This window comes from Egretta garzetta, unplaced genomic scaffold (genome assembly GCF_000687185.1).
Source record: "Egretta garzetta isolate BGI_Z169 unplaced genomic scaffold, ASM68718v1 scaffold166, whole genome shotgun sequence".
Lineage (NCBI taxonomy): Eukaryota > Metazoa > Chordata > Aves > Pelecaniformes > Ardeidae > Egretta > Egretta garzetta.
The window spans coordinates 1,102,515-1,122,831 of NW_009260133.1; the positions used below are offsets into that span (position 1 = coordinate 1,102,515).

General features: G+C 39.4%; 1 protein-coding gene across 4 annotated transcripts in view; it reads left to right on the forward strand.

Moving 5' to 3' along the window:
* The window catches only part of BICRAL (BRD4 interacting chromatin remodeling complex associated protein like), a 36,504-nt gene that overhangs the window by 8,970 nt on the left and 7,217 nt on the right, over positions 1-20,317 (forward strand). For 3 of the 4 annotated variants that reach the window (XM_035897028.1, XM_009641590.2, XM_009641591.2), the window contains 6 exons: positions 6,423-6,471; positions 9,415-9,463; positions 9,546-9,614; positions 13,753-15,453; positions 17,242-17,341; positions 18,587-18,684. In XM_035897028.1, the coding sequence (XP_035752921.1) occupies positions 6,423-6,471; positions 9,415-9,463; positions 9,546-9,614; positions 13,753-15,453; positions 17,242-17,341; positions 18,587-18,684 (2,066 nt within the window). Of the gene's footprint in view, positions 1-2,719; positions 4,775-6,422; positions 6,472-9,414; positions 9,464-9,545; positions 9,615-13,752; positions 15,454-17,241; positions 17,342-18,586; positions 18,685-20,317 lie in introns of those variants that run through there. The other variant, XM_035897029.1, reaches the window with a different exon arrangement.

The following is a 20,317-nucleotide window of genomic DNA, read 5'->3' on the forward strand; positions in this document are numbered from 1 at the left end:
GGTGGCCCTAGCTGTTCTGCTGCCTGGATGCGTACAAAGTCTTACCCAACTTGTGAGGGTTAGCGGGCACGTCTCCTCCTAACTCAGGCAGTAGCTGCTTCAGGTAGTGCGTGTGAGACGGTGTGCAAGGCTGATTATCTCCCACTGTAAAGCTGTGACTGCAGCTGGCATTTCCTTGCTTTAAAGCATTGATTTCCAAAGGTCAGGGTTCACTCTCAGAAGCCATGGGCCAGCCTGCTGCAGCCAGGAATTGATCCCGTACAGTTGCACAGAAGTTAGGAGTCTGTAGATTTTTACTACAGTTTTGCAGATACTTATACTTACTTGTGGCTTACCAAGTTTTGAAGTGGATCGTATCGCACTTTCGGCAATTACTGCTCTAAATGTTGCTTTTTTTAAACTAGCCGCTATCTTTGGCTTTTTACAAAATGTGAAATAATGTTTTACTGCTTTCTATCTGAAGTTGTGTATTAAGGTTGTATGAAACCATAAATGACTTTGAAAAAGGAAAATAATTCCTTTGTGACAAGCTTGAGTATAATTTGAGTGAATTTAAAATCCGGTATTTACAGTGGGTTTGAATACTCCCATTTTTTAAGTTATATAAAATACCACATACAGTATATGAAGCATGTATGAATAGTTGGACTGCTTCTGGACAAACCCAGTTATTTTATGACGCTGCAGGTTGCAGGCCCTGCACGTGTGGCATGCTACTGTGGGTTGTGTAGCACGGTGATTAAAAATCCAGGCTGGTGAGGACCGCGGGAGGTTATCTGGCCCTGCCCCCTGCTGTAAGCACAACTGGCTTCACAGTTAGGACAGGCTGGTCAGGGCCATTTGAGAATTTCCAAAAAGAGAGGGTGGTGATTCCACCCTCTTGCTTCAGCACTCTTGTTTGTGAACTTCTTTTTCCTTCTATCCAGTTGGGCTGTTCTGTGTCGCGTGTGTTGTCTCTTGCCTCGTGTCTTGCTGCGCGTTGGTGAGAAGAGGCTGGCTCTGCTTGCCTTAGCACCACTTTTAGCTGGTGGCAGACGGCAGGTAGCGCCTCAGTTAGCTTTCTGTTGTCCAGGCCAAAGAAATGGAGTTCCCTCAGACTCGGTGTCATGTGCCTGCAGGATTTTGTTGGCACCCTGCTGGACTCTTCCAAGTTTCTTTGTATTTCTTCGGGGGTGAGGGTGGAGTGGGGGTGTGTGTGTGCCGCAAAACTGGACACAGTATTTCAGGGTGGAGCTCACAAGTGCTGAATAGAGGGGAGTTATGGCTTCTGTTGACCTGCTACCTGCACTGCAGCTAACGTGAGAGGGGTGGCTGTGTTAACTGTACGTCCGTAGCTACCGTCCGACAAGCGCTTTACACTGGCTGAAGCACTGCTGCCTTCCCCCGTGCTTAACTGCCAGCTCCCTCATTCCCATCCCCTCTCCTGTGTTGGCACTAGTGCCCTTGTAGCCCCATGGCAAGCCAGAACCGAATCAAGAAGCTAATCCAAGTTGAAGCGGATTAATGCATTTTGTCAGATGAATTTTTGGTTCCAGCCGACTGTTCAAAGCCTTGAGCTGACTCGGGGAAAGTGGATGAGAGGGCGCAGGGCTGCGCTCTGCCTCTTGCTGGTCTGTGCTCTGTTGTAGGTGGGAGTGTTGAAAGGAAGGCAGGGGCTTAAAGGCTGAGTTACAGCAGTCCCCCAGAGGCCTGGCTTGTGTAGCTGGGATTTCCTTGTCAGTTTTATGACTTTTACCTTTTCCTATGTTCTGTTCGGGAACATGCGATAAAAGGCACTCTGGTTATTTCCCGAAAGGGATAGGCAGCGCTGCTGCCACAAGGACACGTGACACACGTTGAAGTATATACTGGGTTCACTGGTGCAGTAACAGGGCTGTGAAATAAAATGGTAGAGGCTTTGCTAATAATAAGTTACAGGGAATATTTGTGCTGGATTGTGGCTAATTAGTAAAGATTGCCCTTTGTAAATTAGATGGATGTACCAGCAGGGCTGAGTTTGGCCTACTTAGGATAAACTGATTTTTTTGTGTGTTTTTTTTTTTTTTTAAATATTTTTTTAAAAAGGCACCATAGAACAGTATTGATGGTAATTAGATATTTGCTAGGCTACATTGTAACAGCTCTCCAGCAGGTTGTGTGAATCTTCCCAGTGTGTATTTTCCCCCAGGTGTGTCTGTCGTGGGCTCTTGTCTGGCCCTGGTGCACTGATGGGTCTCAAGGGCCCGTACGAGCCTCGTCTGGAGCGCCTCCACCCACACCCTTTGCCCAGGGGCAACTGATCCAAATACAGGAACAAGTTAATTTCAAGAGTCTAGGCCAGTTGTCTCCAAATGTTTTTGATCACACACCCCTATCGGTAGAAGTTTTTTGAGCATGACCCCCCCAATATATGTATATTTATTTACAAATTACATGCATGTACTGCTGAAGTTCTAGTGTCTTCTTCCTGTCCCCCAGTGGCTTGCTTGCACACCCACTGGGGTGCACACACCCCACTTTGGAGACCAGTGGTCTAGGCTACGTAACTAATCCTCTAATTCCACTCATTGTGTCGAGTTTTATTTTCAAACTGTCCTGGCTTAATAGGGTTTGTACCCATTTCATATATCGGTCGTTGATTTGGCCCACTATATGTTAACAAACACCCAGGAGGACAGAATTTGTATAAAGCGAACTTTTCTACCATTTGTGCTATAGAAAATTTCACAGGATAGGCTTGCGTCTATTAACATGCTTCTAAATGATCATCTATGTCAAGGTCATGTGTTGCTGAAGGTGCCCTCTTTTCGAAGTAGACTGAACGAGTAGTTGCTTTTGGGTGTGCAAGGACTTGGTCTGATTGTGCACTTCTTCTGTTGCTGTCCTGAAGTTAACAGGATGCTAATCCTCATTGAAAATCTGCATCAGTTAAACAGATCAAAACCTGAAGTTACGTGGTTATGTAGATCTTGGTTGTATGTGGCAAAATAGGAACAGAATTTAGTCTAAATGGGTAGGATTGTGGCTTGGTTGTGATCTTGATTGTTTCACAGACCGCATACCCCGATGTGTGCTGTTCAAATTGTGTGTTGGTCCTGTGGTATTTCACAAAAGCACTGCCACGCAGCATCGCATTAGTGTAGCGTTACCTAGCCATTGTCTGTGGGGAAATTGAGATGGTAGCGACCTCTCTGTGCTTTATTTGCAGTTTCAAGGTGTGGGAGCATGCAGCCCCCTAGGCTGTGAACGCTGGTCAGAACAACTTCTGATGGTAGCAAGAGTTGTGTATGATAGGTGCGTTTGTGGCTCTGTGACGGTACATTCATCAGCTGCATAAAAACTTGGTAATGGTTTCATACAGATTAGCTCTTTGCTAAACCAGAATTTTTAAAAAAAAAAAAATATGACATATTTCTTTTTCATGTGTGAGTAGAATTCTGCTAGTGATGACAAGAATGTTGTTAAAGCTTGTTAGGAGGATGCTCTTCCGGAGGGGACTGGTTGCAATACTTGGTGTTTGTACAAAATGTAGCTGTTTTCTTTGGGGTTTATTTCTGTTGTAAACTGGTAGGAGTTTACAGTACGTTGGATAAAATTTTCTTGTGTCATATTTGTGAAATGAGGAAAACCAATAAATTATTTTTTCTAATAAAGCCAGCTGCATGTTCAGCTAAAGGGCTGAATAGCGAAGAATATGTATTTTCTCACATTGTTGGTTTCATGCATTTTATTTTCCTTCTTACAGTTACATGCAGGTTTTCAAGAGTTTAGTGAACTTCTATCAATTATGTCTAATTTGCGTTAGTAGTTTTAATACCCACAGGAGTACTGATGGAACAAAGCTCTATGTGGTTGCTTTCCATAATGTTGAACCCTTTTGTAGTATAGTCACAATGAATATTTGGTTTGGTAAAGTGAAGATATTTTATATTATTTTATTTAAATAACGGTGTCAGTATTGCCATATGGGATGGGATTTTCAAAAGTAGATGTGCTGTGTGAAGATCCTCTTGACTTCTGATAGAGCTGGTTTTTACTTTTGGTTAGATAGGGGTCTTTGAAGCCTTGCTCTTGAGAGATGGATGTGCTGCTTAGCTGTTAGAGGAAGTAACAGCTTTCTGTATGTAGTACTAACAGTGCAGTTAAAGCAGAATGCTAATCACTTAATGCTAATCGCTTATTAATTTGCACATTTACATTTGAATTTTGTGATGACATAAATTGTCATGTTATTTGCTTAGCATTAAATGGGAAGATCAGTGCTTGTGCTGGTGGCTGTGCACAACAGTGAGCAGATGTAGTACTGAATCATGGGAGAAATTATTTTTCTTAGGATGCATAATCACCTCATGAACGCGGATCTTGTTGACGTTTGAGGTAGTTCTCAGTAGCTGTGCTTCATTTTCCTGTTCTCCCAGAGAGGTGATACTGAGGGATCCTTACAGCGATGTATGCTCTGGTTCTGCATCACCCTTGCTTGTAAGCTAAAGCTTGAAGAAAAGCTTGATTGAAGAAAAAGTGTGAATGAGGCTATGCAGTATAGAGGACAGGATATTCTCTGCCTGTCTAAAGTATAAACCAGTTTCAGAATCAATGGGGTATAGAAAAAAGTTAGGAAAGAGGTTATGGAATCACAGGACAGCTGAGGTGGCATGGGATGGCGGGAGATCACCTCATCTGTCGTCCTGCTCGCAGCCGGCTCAGCCAGAGCAGGCTGCTTGGGGCTGTGGTCCAGCTGGGTTCTGGGTATCTCCAAGGATGGAGACTCCATAACTTCGCAGGAAAACCTGTGCTGGTATTTCACTACCTTTTAAAAAGAAATTTTTTTTTCTTATGTTTATGTAGATTCTTTGTTGTTGTTTTTGTTGTTTCAAATTGTGCCCCTTGCCTCTTGTTCATTCACTGCATACCAGTGAGAAGAGTGTGGTTCAGTCTTCTTTACACCCTCCCACCAGATCTTCATGCACATGGATAAGATTCCCCCATAGCTTTCTGTTCCCCAGGTGGACCAGTCCTGGTGTTCTCAGCCTCTTGTATAACAGATGCTCCAGTCCCTTCATCGTCTTAATCATTATGGAGATCTGTATGAGGGAGAGCCTGAAGAATGATTCCCGTGAATCTGGTCAGGGAGAGTAAGTTTCTGTTTGGCAAGAAGTGAGAGAGAGAGCAAAAGGAATTAAAACCAGAACTATATTAATAAATGTGAGTAATAAGTATGATAGCAGACTTCTAAAGGGAAGTTGAGGAAAAAACCAAGCATGGAATGCATAGTGATCAATCTGATGTGATTAGAAGAGACTCTGAAGAGACTGTGAAGATGAGATTGGATAACTAAATGGAAGCCAGGGTTCCAAGAGGTTTAGGAAATGCTAGCATCACTTGATAATTGAACTGGTGGATTATTAGATGGGATCTTCACAGAGAGAATAAGGAAGGATAAAATGGTCCTAAGAGTTACTGACAGGGAAAAGGGAGAAGGTGCATTCTCAGATGACATTCAGAGAGTTACGGTGAACAGGAGAACCAGGATATGCAGACAGAAGCTTTGAAGGAACAGCAATCGGAGTAAAGAGTGATGGAATGTGTTAGGTACAGGCGGCACCCAGCAGAGTAGACACTGTGTTAAGACAGTTGGTTGGCATGGTATTGTGAGGCTAAAATTGCTTTGCGCCCAATGAATGGATGCTTACGTTCAGTTTGGCTAATGTAAGTGAGTTCCCCACCCGATGCTAAAAGGGTTGTCAAAACTCCGTACTATTAATCACAAGTTTGTTTTCCACTTCTGAGTGTTGTTGAGGAGAAACTGGAAGTGGCCACAGTGTCACTCACTAGCAATAGCTAAGAAAAGTCTGCTGGAAAATAGTGTTCTTTTTTAATGCTTTGTAATGTCTTGGCTATAGTTTTGGTTCTAGCCTATAACAGTGCTGTCATGATACTGACCTAAATTTATTTACCTTTTTGGCTGGTGAGTATTATAGCCACTAATCTGTAACAGTCTTTGTAGGTGCTGTAGTGTTCAGTTACTCCATCTTTGGGATTAGCTGGGAGTAAATTCCTATAGAAGCATTTTAATTGGAGTCTTGAGATTGCATTCAGTGTTGATTTTTTTTTTTTTTTTTAACTACTTCAAGTCATGGAAGTTCTGTTTAATCAGTTTGGTTAATGACTTGTCTTTCGTCAATTTTGAATTCTAAAAAAACCCCTAAATGATAAAACATTGCATGGGGTTTTGTGTAGCATTGCATGTGACTGAATTTGATTTTGTGATGAATCAGTGGACCTCTGTAGAAAGTGCAGGTTTATTTAACAACTTTGCCAATAGTAGACATCTGTCAACTTCATGTTTAATAAAAATACCGAGATGTTCTAAGTTGGTTTTATTGTTGAAAGCCATCTTTTGTCTTGCACGTATCAAATACCCACCCTCTCCCTTTTTGTTGTAGTTGTCATGGATGATGACGACGATGAATCCTGTCTCCTTGATCTTATTGGGTAAGTTTTCCTTAAACGATTCTTTCAGAAAATTGGGAAAAATAACTTTGCAAAACCATCTTCTAGAAGGCAATTCTATCTCACTCTTACCTCAAGATGCGGTGACTTGCAAATGAAATGAGTAGCTTCCTCCCTTTGGAGAGATGTGTGTATCACAAAGCCTTCAATCCCAGTGTATGCTAGCTGACAGTCCACTGCTGGCATTCTCCTCAAGGGAGGCTGAGAAATGAGTGTGCGTGGAGGTTGGACTCTCTTCTCAGCTAGTGGTCATATCAGGTCAGTGTTGAGGCATGTTACTGGGGATGTTGCAAACTTCATTGCAAAGGACTGGTTTTTTTGGATTAAAAATGTAAAGATCTCAATTTTTTTTGAGTAGTGGAACTAGATGCTTAGTGCTATGCTTGTATTTTAAAGCGAAAAGTGAAATGACTCCTTTCTTAATTGTACGTACTTAATTTCTACTAATAACATGTATTTGCATAAAAACTTAGAAGAACAGAATTGCTACCCAGTACTATTAAGTATTCACAAGAAACAAGAATTTATCAGCATTTTGCTCAGATACTCTATTTTTACTAAAAATGGGGATTTTAAACGGTCCTTTTTTTATTATTATTCCATAACAGCTTTTTTTTTGAGTTTTATAATTCCATATGGTAATCTTAAAAAATAATTAGGCTAGCTGAAGCATGAGCAGGATTTTAGTGGATTGTATCTGTGACAAGTTACTTTCCTTTGGCTAACATTCATGTCAGTATTCCAGAACAGATAATGTGCTATAATGCATTTAAAACATCATAAGAAAATTGAACATTTCATACATGATACTATGATCAAACTCTGCCAGAAATTAGCATGACATCAGTCTCATAGCTGCTACTAAAAGATCGTCTCTGCTTCATAGAAGATTTTACTGTCTTAAATGTAGTAAATAAATAGGCCTTTTACCTTTCTCATGTGCTCAAAGCTTCCAGCGAAACCAGTGAGAGCTTTAACTAAAGAAAAAAACAGAATATCACCACAGTGGCTGCTGTAATTTGGGGGTTACTCGGTGGATCCTATAGCAAAAGCATTGCCAGTAATGGCTCACTGTTATGTTCTGTGAAGTATACTGTGCAAGATTACTGATTGTAGCCTTATGAAAACACATCCTGCTTGAAACATAAAGATGATAATTGACTGCATGGGATACTTAAATGCTCTGTCATGAACATGAATCACGAGCATCCTGGTACAAGTTCACAGGTGGTCCAGAAAATGAAGTGCTCTCTATACAGATGAGTGTTTGCGTGAAAAATTACAGTGTTGTTCTTGCTGCTGGCAGCAATTACTGTCTTAACCATCTAGAAGAATGGAAAACAGCTTTTTTTTTCCCCATCTGATCTTTGATTTCGGTAAGTGCCTTCTAAAATTCCTTCCTTGCTAAAGACAATATTTAAGGTGGTGAAGTGTTCTTAAGTTTTAATTGCATTTTTCATAATTTAAAGCCAGTGAGTGTAATTAGTATTAAACAACCTGGTTATTTATTAATAAAACTTGTAAGCATGATAGAGTCCTGTATGAGATCATAAATTCTAGTCTACTTAATTCTTTAAATTTAGTGTAATCTACTATGAAAATGACATTTTCATTTGAAAATATGTGTAACCGCTTCTATGTTGTAAGCATAGCTGTACCATAATGTCCCTGCCAAGTATTGTCTAACACATTTTTTGTAAACACATGAATGCAGTTTGGGGTTTTTTTTTAATGAAAAAAGAGGAATAGAGGTCTATTTGTGCTTTTAGAAGGCTAGTTGTAAACCTGAAAGATCTTTAACTTGTTCCCTCTTTATTTTCTAGGATGATCAAGAGAGAAGGAGAGATGTTTTGAATTACTATTTTTTACATGAGAATCTCCTGCTTCTCCAAAATGTTTTATTATTACTTGTTACTCAATAAAGATGTTTGAAAATCAAAGTACGCCATGTCATTTTACTCTTCATGCTAATGGACATGTTGGAAAGTGCTGTATAATTGTTGTATTAAAATAATCCCATGTAACACAACCTTTTAATGTTTTTTACTTGGTCTGTACCTGCAGTTACATTAATGTATTTTTGATTTGTTTGAATTTCCAACACTGTACCTGCAGTTACATTAATGTATTTTTGATTTGTTTGAATTTCCAACACTCATTCTGTAAGACCACATTTTTAATCTGAGTTTTATTCAGTGATAGTGCTAAGTTAATTAAATATACTGAAATGATATTTCGTAATATTTAGTCAGTTATTTCTGTGGCTGATTTCACTTGGAAAAGGTGGTGTTTTTTCTCCAAGCGAAGGGACTGTTACTCTGGCAAGCATAAGTTTTTGTTAACTTATGTTAAGGGTGGCAGAAAACATGTTAAAGATTCAGGTGTGTCAATAGGGTGTTTTTGTTAACTTCTGTTAAGGGTGGTGGGAAACATGTTAAAGATCCAGGTTTGTAAATACCCTATTGACTTTGACTCTAGCTAAACAGGCATTATAGTTTGTCTCTGTCGAAGAGACAGTACCTGTTGTAGTTCTGCATGTTATTCGGTGGTAGTAATTTTCCTTAGGTTTTGAACTATGTGCTGTCATAAAATACTGTGTGTTTTGAGAGAATAGGAGTAATACCCTCATAAAGGGAAGTAAAGTAGAATGCAAGTAAAATTTTGTGATTAACCTACTTGATTGCTTGAAATGCCTTGGTACAGTGACCGCAAACATGATCAACATCTGAAAATTTGCTGATACAGAAGCACAGATCCTCAGATGGTATAAACTTTCAGCTGTGTATTGGCATCAGTGAAATAAATGTGGTTTTACTATAAACCCAATTTATATGAATACAGTAGCTGGCTTAGGTAAATTAGCCTCATTAACTAGCAGAAAGAGCTTCCTAAAAGTGGTAACTTTTTCTTTTTTCCCCCCTTAAGGGACCCACAGGCGCTGAATTATTTTCTACATGGACCTAGTAGTAAATCTGTAAGTAGCATTCCTGTGTATTAGACATACATAAGCTTCATTGAGTGTATTATTTCTAAACATGATTTTTGTCTTTTACCAGAGCAATGAAGACTTGACTAACGCAGAATATTCTGTAGCCAACTCAAATTCAATTTTCGCCAACTCCAATGTAAGTGATCAGGAGATAAATCATGTTTGTATTGAGGTTGCATGCTCCTGTTTTGGCTTTACTTGGCTTTCATAAAACTGAATGAAGTAGATATGGGGTTTGACCTTTTTTATGTGAAAATTCTGAATGCTAACATAGAACCATTTCATGTTGTTAATATTCTAAGTATTTCATTGGGTTTTCAGTGGGGAGTTAATCAAAAGATACTGCACTGTTGGTCTGTGTTTCGTAAATGTGTAAAACAGCTTGCTGAGCAGTGAAAATAGTCTCGCGTGTAACTCTCTCCAATAAACTGGACTTGTGATTTTAGTGATGGTAGAAGTAGTAGTGCTCAAATGTAGACCTTAAAAATTAGTCATTCATACGTTTCCTCTGTATGTCAGGATGATTTTGTTTCCTACTTCTAAGTAGAATCTGAGCTGGCAATTTTTTTAAATTACTGAATGGGGTTTTTTTGTTCTGTAGACTGAATAGCTGGCTTGGTATATTTCCCTCCTGTAACTTCAGTGTTAGGGAAGTCCCTTTAAATTCATTAGGTGTTGCAAGTGGTCTTCAGTATCCTTTCTTCGCCTGGAGTCTACTGCAGCCCTGGACCAAGTTTTACCCAATGAGGTTGTGCAATCCCTATCCTTAGAGATAAAGCCAAGGCTGTTCTGCTCTAGTACTGGCAATAGTCCTGCTTTGAGTGGAAGGCTGGACTAGATGACTTCCAGAGATCCCTTCTGACCCACATTTCTTTGATTTCATTGGTGTGTTTTTTAAAAAAAAAACTGAATTCTTCATCCCACCATTCTGTTATTTGAATATGTAGAGTAGGGTTTCCTTGGTAAATCCTCTTCGTGTTGTACTGTTGCCATGACTCTGTTTGTCTCACGTTCCTAACAGATATGTGGATGTACTTGTCGGTGTGTAGGGACCTTAAATAATTGCCATAAATAAATCCTGAAAACTGGTTATGTGTAGAGAACTAGTGACTTTTCTGTAGCCACAGTAGTGTGACGTGAAGTGTTTGCCCTGTCCTTCCCCTTTCAATAGCATTATTAAATATTGTGGAAGAAACATGCTGAGTGACAGTTCTTTCTCCCGATAAGCTGGTTGACATAATGGTGGGGCAGTGGGGTACCAGCAGTAATAGGGTGTGCCCAATTTTCAGCTAATCAGTAACAGTGGTTTCAACTTGGCACCAGACTAGCCATTAATGGACAGCAGCTTCCTGTTTGCAGCATGGCAGAGGTGGGTTTTGAGGACTAAGAAAAATGAGGTTATGGGGAAAAAAAGGGTAACATATGACATGAATTTGTCATAGCCTAGACTTCCTAGTTGTTCTTTGTAGAGATTCTTCTGATAAGCATGAGTAGGTAGGCAGGATTCAGGGGTGTATTTCTGGTAAATTTTCAGAAAGTGAGTTTTTGGAGTAATTTCGAGAGGGAGTGGGAGATTCTGGGCAAGGTGGGGTGGTTGTATAGGGAGTAGCAGTATGAAGAAGCAAAAATGCTTGGTGAAAACCAAAAGAGCTTTTTGGTATATGAGATTGGGGGGGTTGGTAATCAAGAAGGCAGGTGATCAGAGGACCAGGGATTTCTAGTGTGTGTTCCTAGGGATGGCTTACTGTATTTCCATTCTCCAGCACTTGTTCCTCTTGTGCTTTGTTCTTATCCTTTTGTATCTTCATAATGAATACCAATGCCATCTTCTCTTCCCTCCCTCCCTTGTGTGAAAGCCCTGTGCTGACCTAAGTAAAGAACAACTTGATTGCAAAGATAGATTCTTACAGTGCATTGTGAAGGAACAAGAGATATCTAAAATATAAATAGATGGTTTCACAGTCCCTACTTACAAAGTAAGATACCTGAAAAGTTAAAGGCTTCTGAGATTCTTGTCATTACAATTTTTGCAGATACTGAATGTTCTGTCTTTGTATGTATTCAGAATTGCTACCATGAAGTAGGTTGAATGTCTTGATACCCGCCCTCATGCCTTTCAGTGGCAGAGTTTACAAATTCAGTGTCAAGGGCTCAGTGCCTCAGCTGGTAAGCATGCTCGGCCAACACCTAACACAAACAAGACTAAGTTCCTGCTAACTGAAGGACAGCAAAGCGGTGTCCCCTCTTTCCCCCACCACCCCAAATTGAATGATTGCATACCACCTCTACTGATTCCTGGTTGGTTTCCTTGGGCTGTCGTCGGTCTCTGTTACAACTCTCGTGAGATGGTTCCATAGCCATTGCTTTATTACCTGGGTTGTACTCAGGGACTGCTTACACCTTCCTGCTACAGTATAGTAGAACAGCTTAAGAGAGCAGAATGTTAATGGAGCCAGCGAGAATACGACTCTTGTTGGTAAGCAGATTCATGAAGTTGCAGAGGCACTAATTGTTGAAATTAGTATGGTGTTCTGCATGGCTGTTCTGAATCTAGGCAGCAGTCATTCAGTCGTTAACTTCGAAGGTCCCTGGTTCCAGTTTATGCACATAAAATTGGTTTTGGATGTTAAACAGTCCTGGGAGCAGGGAATGGAACTTGGGATTCTTCGTTCCAGTGGGAGAGTTTCAAGCTATTAATCTTGATTGCATGTAGTAGTATTTATTATTACTATTGTTAGTAGTAATAGTTGTACTGTTAGTACTAACTGGAGCCCTCAAGTTACACAGTCGTGAAAGATTTCAGATTAGTCATTGTCACTGGAGACAAGTTACAGATGCAGTAGGGAATTCTCCACAATAACCTGACAGTTATGACTCCTAGTAATGCCCTAGTTAGTGACTCCCCTTTGGTCCTAGGTACAGTTGATAACCTGATTTGTCATTTTAGGTGTTCATGAGATGCAGACATCAAGACATTTAAGTACTACTTTAATTCCTTCTGTTAACATTAAATGTAAAAAACTTACTGTAATTTTATAATTGTATTTTGCAAATATTTTACTGAATTTTAAGACCAATCTCTTAATATTTTAAAATATGACTGATGTTTCATAAATGACACAGGCTGATTCAGAAACAGATTGAATTGGGGAACTGAAGTTAGGGCGGGGCCATTATTGCTTGTGATAATTACGGCTTGCAGCATCTTCACACTGTTCATATGCGGTGAAAACAAGCATCTATGACCTTCAAGGAGTGAAGGCTCGGAGTATGAAGGTGACTGATAATGTCACACCCACATGTTGCATTTATCCTGACCTAAAAAGAAACTGGATGTTGTCTTTGAATAGTTGAGATATTTGGCAATTTAGGAAGGTGTATTCTGTCTAACTTGAAACTATTGCAAGTATTATTATGCATTTAAATTTGTCATTCCACCTGTAGAAACCTGATACTTGTGTTACGTAGAATTTCTGGACATAGTTTTGTTTTAGGAAGATCTTACTGACATTAGGCCAGAGTAAAGTAGGTTCTGATTTTCCTTATCACAGGATTTATGGATGTAGGTTTGAAGAATTTTTTCATTCAAGGTGACACTTAATATTTGGTGCCATTTCAATGGTTATAGTTCTCTGTAATCTTTTTGCTAGCATAAACCACAAAGTCTGTAGCATTGTTTTTCTTACTGCTTTGTTTCTAAAATTTTTCTAAACAAAGAATTAGTGTAATTCCTTAACCTTATGAAACGGTCACTAGTTTGTGACTATAGAAATAGTGGTAGGTTTTTGGAGGTGGATCTCATTTGATTGAGGAAGTCAGTGAAGGAGCAGCTTTCTCCTGCCTTTTCCCTGCTACTGCTGTTGCTACTGAAACCTTCCCTCAAACTGAGTTAGAGTAGAGGTGTTTTCCGTCCTCCTTTCTTTTATCCTTTTGCCCATACAGTGCTCAGCTTGAGGAAGGGAAAATGGGACTTCAAGAGCGTGTCACATCCTCTTGAAACAGTGCAGCTGCGGAGCTGAGTGCTGTGGAATTGGGAGATTTGAGAAGTGAAAGGATGAGTAGTGTCTCCAGCAGTCTGTTACGAGGGCACGAGTGGGATGTGACGCACATGTTTATGCTGGCCCACTGTATGGGATGAATGTTGCCTTATATATGTACTGTGCAAAGAATATAATTTTGTAAAGAAAGTTTGCTTGCATGAAAAAAGGCTTAATGGGGAACCAGGTAGAGCTTGGAATTTCTGAAAATGATTTATTTCTGGTTTTGCATTTCAGAACACTGATCCTAAGTCGTCTGTAAAAGGTGTAAGTGGTCAGCTTGGAGAGGGGCCCAGTGATGGACTGCAGCTGTCCAGTAGCCTTCAGTTCCTTGAAGATGAACTTGTATCTTCTCCTTTACCTGATCTTACTGAGGATCAGCCTTTTGATATTCTTCAGAAGTCCTTGCAGGAGGCCAATATTACTGAACAGACTTTGGCAGAAGAGGCATATTTGGATGCCAGTGTAGGTTCTAGCCAACAGTTTGCACAAGCTCAGCTTCATCCTTCTTCATCAGCATCCTTTACTCAGGCTTCTAATGTTTCTAATTACTCAGGTCAGACGTTGCAACCTATAGGAGTTACTCAAGTGGTACAGCAACCTGTTGGAGCATCTTTTGCAAGCAATACAGTCGGTGTGCAACATGGCTTTATGCAACATGTCGGAATTAGTGTTCCCAGCCAGCATTTGTCTAATAGCAGCCAGATTAGTGGTTCTGGGCAGATACAGCTAATTGGTTCATTTAGTAATCAGCCTTCCATGATGACCATTAATAACCTTGATGGATCTCAGATAATACTGAAAGGCAATGGTCAACAAACACCTGCAAACATGAGTAGTGGCCTCTTGGTTCATAGACAAACGCCAAATGGTAACTCACTGTTTGGTAACTCAAACTCAAGTCCAGTAGCACAACCTGTAACTGTTCCATTTAACAGCACAAATTTTCAGACGTCATTGCCTGTCCATAATATCATCATTCAAAGGGGTTTGGCACCAAACTCTAACAAAGTTCCCATTAATATCCAACCAAAGCCTATCCAGATGGGTCAGCAGACTGCTTACAATGTGAATAATTTGGGAATACAGCAACATCACGTACAGCAAGGGATTCCGTTTGGTTCTGCAAACTCACCTCAGAGTTCAGTAGTTGGTCCTCATATGTCTGTTAATATTGTTAATCAACAAAATACAAGAAAATCAGTTACACCTCAGACAGTTAGCAATGCTGGAGGTAGTATTGTTATCCATTCTCCTATGGGACAGCCTCATGCACCTCAAAACCAGTTTCTCATACCTACAAGTTTGTCTGTTAATTCTAATTCAGTTCATCATGTCCAGGCCATAAATGGACAACTTCTTCAGACTCAGCCTTCCCAGCTGGTTCCTAGCCAAGTGTCTGCCGAGCATGTAATGCTCAACAGGAACTCTACAAACATGCTGAGAGCCAACCAGTCGTATTCAGGACAGATGCTGAATAATCAGAACGCAGCCGTTCAGCTTGTTTCCGGCCAGACATTCACAACTCCTGGAAACCAAGTTATAGTAAATCATGGAACTTCACAAATTGTTGGTGGACAGGTGCCATTGCAGCAGGCATCGCCAACAGTGTTGCATTTGTCGCCCAGTCAAGCTAATGTTTCTCAAGGTAGATCGAGTTTTACTACGATGTCACCTGGGCAGTCTACAGTCTCAAATATGTCAGCTTCGAATCGATTTGCTGTTGCAAGTTCTTCTGGTTCAGTACATCCTAGCTTGGGACCATCAGTTCAGTCTGTTGCATCAGGAGGAAACTTCACTGGAGATCAGCTCACGCAGAACAGAAGTCAAGTTTCCGTCAGCGCATCCCATCGTCTTCCAGCATCCTCTTCCAAATCTATCAGCACCTTTAGTCACACATCAGTTGGAGTAACACAACAACAGTTCGCATTTGGTCAGGTATGAAAGCTGCTTGAGAATGTAGCCAAATAAATGCTTCTAAGCTATGCTGAAATCTCATTAGCAAAGTATTAAAGTTGGTATTAGTACAGAGAACGTTAATTTTGCTAGTTTGTATTGTTACAAATACTGTGGCACTGCTGAAAATTACTGTAACCCAGAGACATAATTTCACTTGGTATTTTCTGAGGTCTGTCACAGAGTACGTGAGTCTGTCGTTTTCATTAACTCAGAAGATTTTCTTGGTGATTTATAGTCATGTTTTCAGAACTGCTTAACAGGACCTGTTTCTGCTCCCATTTAAAGGAATGGACATTTTAAGATCACACAACTATGAACTTGCCTGAAAATCTTGCCATAGAGCTAGATGTAAAGGCTTGGTTACATTCCTAGCACTGACAAGTCCTCACTAAAGACTATGCATGTGTTTTCAAGGTTTGACCTATTCAAATTAGAGGTGAAAAGGTTTCTTGGGTTTCTCTTTGTTACTTACCATACAAAATGAATCTGCTAAAACTGAATTTTTTTGGCATTTTGCCCACTGTAGTTTTGTGTGTCTGGAGCAGTTAGAAGCTTTCAAATTCGAAGCAAAGACAAGGCAAGAGGTGTTTCTTAGAATCCTTAAGAGAAAATAGCTTTTAAAGCAGTTTGTAAAAGCATAACATTTAAAAAATATTTTCTCTGAGAAAATTTAGTAACGATTTAAAAAAAATTTCTGAACTTACTTTTAAAGTGAGAACTGGTCTTTATTTGTGCAGTTGAGGCAGCTGCGGTATATATTCAACTTGTTTGTCAGTTTCATAAGTGAACTTCCAAACTTGGCCAATATTTAACTCAGTGACTTGTCACACAGTTAGCAACAAGCTATTATTCCACTTCTGTCCTTTCTTTGCTTTTATTTTTTTTGCCTTGGTCATTATAATAACTGTCTCAAAATACATTGGCACCAATTATCTTAGATCTTTCTCTTTTCCCAAAGGTCTAATGGATTTTTTTAACCAAGACCAAAATGAGCAATAATGTGTCTTAAAAAATAATGTATATATAGAAAATAAGGGTGAACATGTTGCAGAACCACGTTTTAGCCTTTGCCAAAACTGCTAGCACAGGTTTTAACATTTTGTTTGCAGATGAGTGATTTGAGGCCTGCCTGACTTTTGCTTCGTGTGCCTGTATCTTCCTATTTGTAGGATATGTACTGGGTCAGTGAGTTTCAGCAGTTATAAAAGTATAATATTTCTTACTGCTGTAGAAGTTCATTTTGGTTTTGTGCTGAAATTTCAGACCTGAAAATTGGAACTACACAGAATAAATTCTGCTGTTTACTAGAATCTTTTTAGTTTGTTTGTACTTACATTTTAAGTGTTGTACTGTATTGCAATTAAACCATGTATCATTTAGTTGCTAAACAGTGGACAGTTTGTTCCACTGTGTATTTTTTTGTTAAGGAGACAGCTAATATAGTCATCTCGTAGTTTCGAGACTCTCAAAAGTTGAGCTTTCTGGGGACCACTTATAGTGGTAAATCATGGTTCTTCTAGAATATAACTGGTCTATATTTGTACTATTAGTGTAATTTCTATTCCTCTCTGGTTTACTTTATAAAATTCTTGAACTTAGGAGGAATTGAGATGTCTGAAATTTTACCACTTCTGAATTTGAGGTTGAAAAAGGATGCATAGAGCTGAATTTTAGTTGCCTTTTTTGCCTTTTTCCTCTGTTAAAGCTTTCAGTAAATATTTGACTGTGGTTTTTTATTTTTATTTTTTTTTAATGTATGTGGCACAGAAAAAAGCTATGAACCAGACATCACCGGTTTCTGCATCGAAGGCACAGGATAATTTGAGACAGCCTCAGCTAACAAGTCTTCTGAGCAACACACTATCAGGTCAACTAAGGTCTTTTTAAAATCATTTTCTTAATTTTCTCCAGCAACAGAAATTAGTTGTTCTTCAATATGTCAGACTTGCATTGATGGCTCATGCTGACAGGGTCCTAAAGGTTATCAAAATCTTATTTTTAGAAGAATGCAAACTAAATTTTTCAGTATTGAATGTGTGCTTTTATTTTTCCCAACCGTGGCGCTTCATTTTGTAGAGTGAAAAGTTGAATCTCTGCAATAAGCAATTATTTCTCCCCTCGATAAAATCCCAAATTGTACCTTCTTTCATTTTTCTTATTTTTTTTTCAGCTTAGGAAAATAGAAATAAATCATTTTCAAAATATGGACATCTGCTAAAAATTCTATGAAACTTCTAGACCCTCTCTTGTGATGGCTGCTTCAGATACAGAGGAAAGAAAAATAGCGATTACAAGGTTATGTGCAGGCTGTCATCACTCAATTTGTTTTTGAATGTGTCACTTTCCGTTAGAATAGGTAATGCATTGTTCATGGCAAAATACTGTGCTTTTCAAGCAGCACCATGCTACTAAAAGAACAAACCCAATATATTCAAAACCAGAAAAATGCAGTAACCTTCATGTTCTCTTTGTACATAAGTAACCCTTTTGGATAAGGTCCCATAACCTACCTGCTTTTTTTTCCCCTTGTCTACTGTTATGTGCAAGCTGTCCAGGCAGTTCTCTGCAATCAGCACAGTATGGGGTTTTTTTGGGAAAAAAAAAATTCTTATTTGTGTTGGTTGTAATATAGCATGGCTAATAAGCTGCTGTTTGAATTCCTGAGCAAGGCAATTGAAGGAAGACTGCCCATCGAGAAAATCTAGAAAAAAAATTATGATGCCTGCTGTTGAAACTCTTTCAGGAGCTCTAGGAAAATGGGGTGCATATGCTTGAGGGAGGGTTAGTGTTGAAAAGCTTGATAAAATGCACTGTATGATTTTCAGTAAATTGTTGGGACGCTACTTAGGGTACTTGAATTTCTTCTTACATTGCAGTACTAAGGCAGGAGATGATTTATATCTGAGGACTTTTGTAGTTGGCAGCACAAAGTATCAGTCCTGTTTCATTTTTATGAGCCAGTTTCTCCACAGGGTAGTTGCACTAATGCTTTTAAGCATGGGAGACATGTATCTGTCTCCTAAAAGCTAAAAACTCAAAGTGATCAGGATAAGTACATGAAATGACTCTGTTCTTGCTTAGGATGACAGCCTTTTAAACATACTTTTTATAGGACAGGACTCTGGAGGAAAAATCATACAGCAATCTCTAGGAACTGCACAGTCACAAGAAAAAGTACTAGGATCATCATCAGTTCAACAGAGTATACAGGTAAAGAATATTTTCAGTTATATGCTTCCCTTTCCCTTAAAATTTTAGTGAAGTTAGGAGTGTTTCAACTCCATATTGATAATTTGGAGTCCTTGCAGGGTTTTTTTGAGTATATGAAGTCACTCAAGCTTGTCAAATTCTACTTTGACATAATAAATGTTGAGTATTTTGCAAACTGATACTCTTGAATGCTGTTTTGAGATTTAATTCAGTAAGTAGAGTCTGACTGTACTGTTCCCTGAAGATAATTTCCTGTGACACAGCAGTTCTTCAGTGAGTTGGATATGTTAGACCTACTGTTACTACTTCTTACAAACTCGGCTATTCTCTAGCTGATTGCAAGGGAATGATTTTTGAGAAGTAGCAGAAAAATTCCATCTGGTCTTTGTTTTATTCTTTATTGCATTTTCTTCTTTCCCCAATGTCTTTTTTTTTTTTTACCACCAAAAGTTCTCTTATATATGGCAACTATGTAAAAAAAAATTAATACTTAGTCCAGGGTTTGGGGCTGGAAGAGGAGGCCAGCTTTTTTGGAGACAGAACGCAAGAACTTCTGTAGAGAGGAGATGTTATATTCGTGGACTGAGTAGCTGAGGGCAAGAAGTGAGGGTTTGAAGAGGGCTTTAAAGCGTGGGCTTCTTGTGGATGGAACTAAACTGTACAATCATGGAAGAAAACAAGGGAGGTTCTGATTTAAAACTTCTGTTCCTTGCTGTAAATATGTCAGTGTAGTGTGACATGAATTTTTTTCCCTGTCTTACGGATGTACAAGTAGAGCAGAAGATACAGTGGTGCTCAATTATGAGTTCAGCCTGGTCCTGTAATTGTTGGTCAGATGTTCATTCTCCTGTGGTGGTGAATACTTTTTATGCTCTGAAGCTAGAGGCTTTTTGGCCAGCAAGTACCATTACAGTGTGCCTGCTTCACTGTGCTCGTACTTTGCTAAGAAGGTTGCTCTGTACTGCGTGCTTTTTTGTTCCTTCTAATCATGTTGTAGTTCAAAAGAGCTTTCATGCAATCTTTTTTTAAAAGTAACTTCTGTTCTGTGACCAATTTCATTAGTAAGACTAGTTGACTAAAAAAACCCAACAACTTTGTATTAACCAAAGACTCTCTGATCCAGAACGTTGTCTCTGGGAGAATACTTGGATTGCAGCACTGCCTGTCATGCAGTACCAATATGAGGCTTTACCACTTCAGAGCACCTCACATCTTAGGACAGTGCTCCCTGAAAAACCTTGGCTTCATAAATGTCCAAGGAAAGGAGAAGATGATGTAGATCTACCTGATGGGTATATCTATAGCATCGACACTGAAACAGAATTCCTGGAACCACTTTCCGCCCCCACCCAGCCACTGTGGCTTTTGAAAATTTAAGTATGCAACCTTAGCCTGCTTTCCTGACAGATACTCTAATCCATCAAAATCAGGCAAGGTGACATCAGCTGAGAAATGCAGAGACAGTTCTTGAAAGCACATTTCTTTGGAAAAGTTTTTAGTTGTAACTTTCCTTTTTTTCACCTGCTAAATTTGATAACCAACCTTTTTCCTAGTGAAGCATGTGTATGCACTACAGTGGAATTTGCCTACAAACAACGTTTTAGACCTTTTGGTTTATGTAAAAGAAGTGACT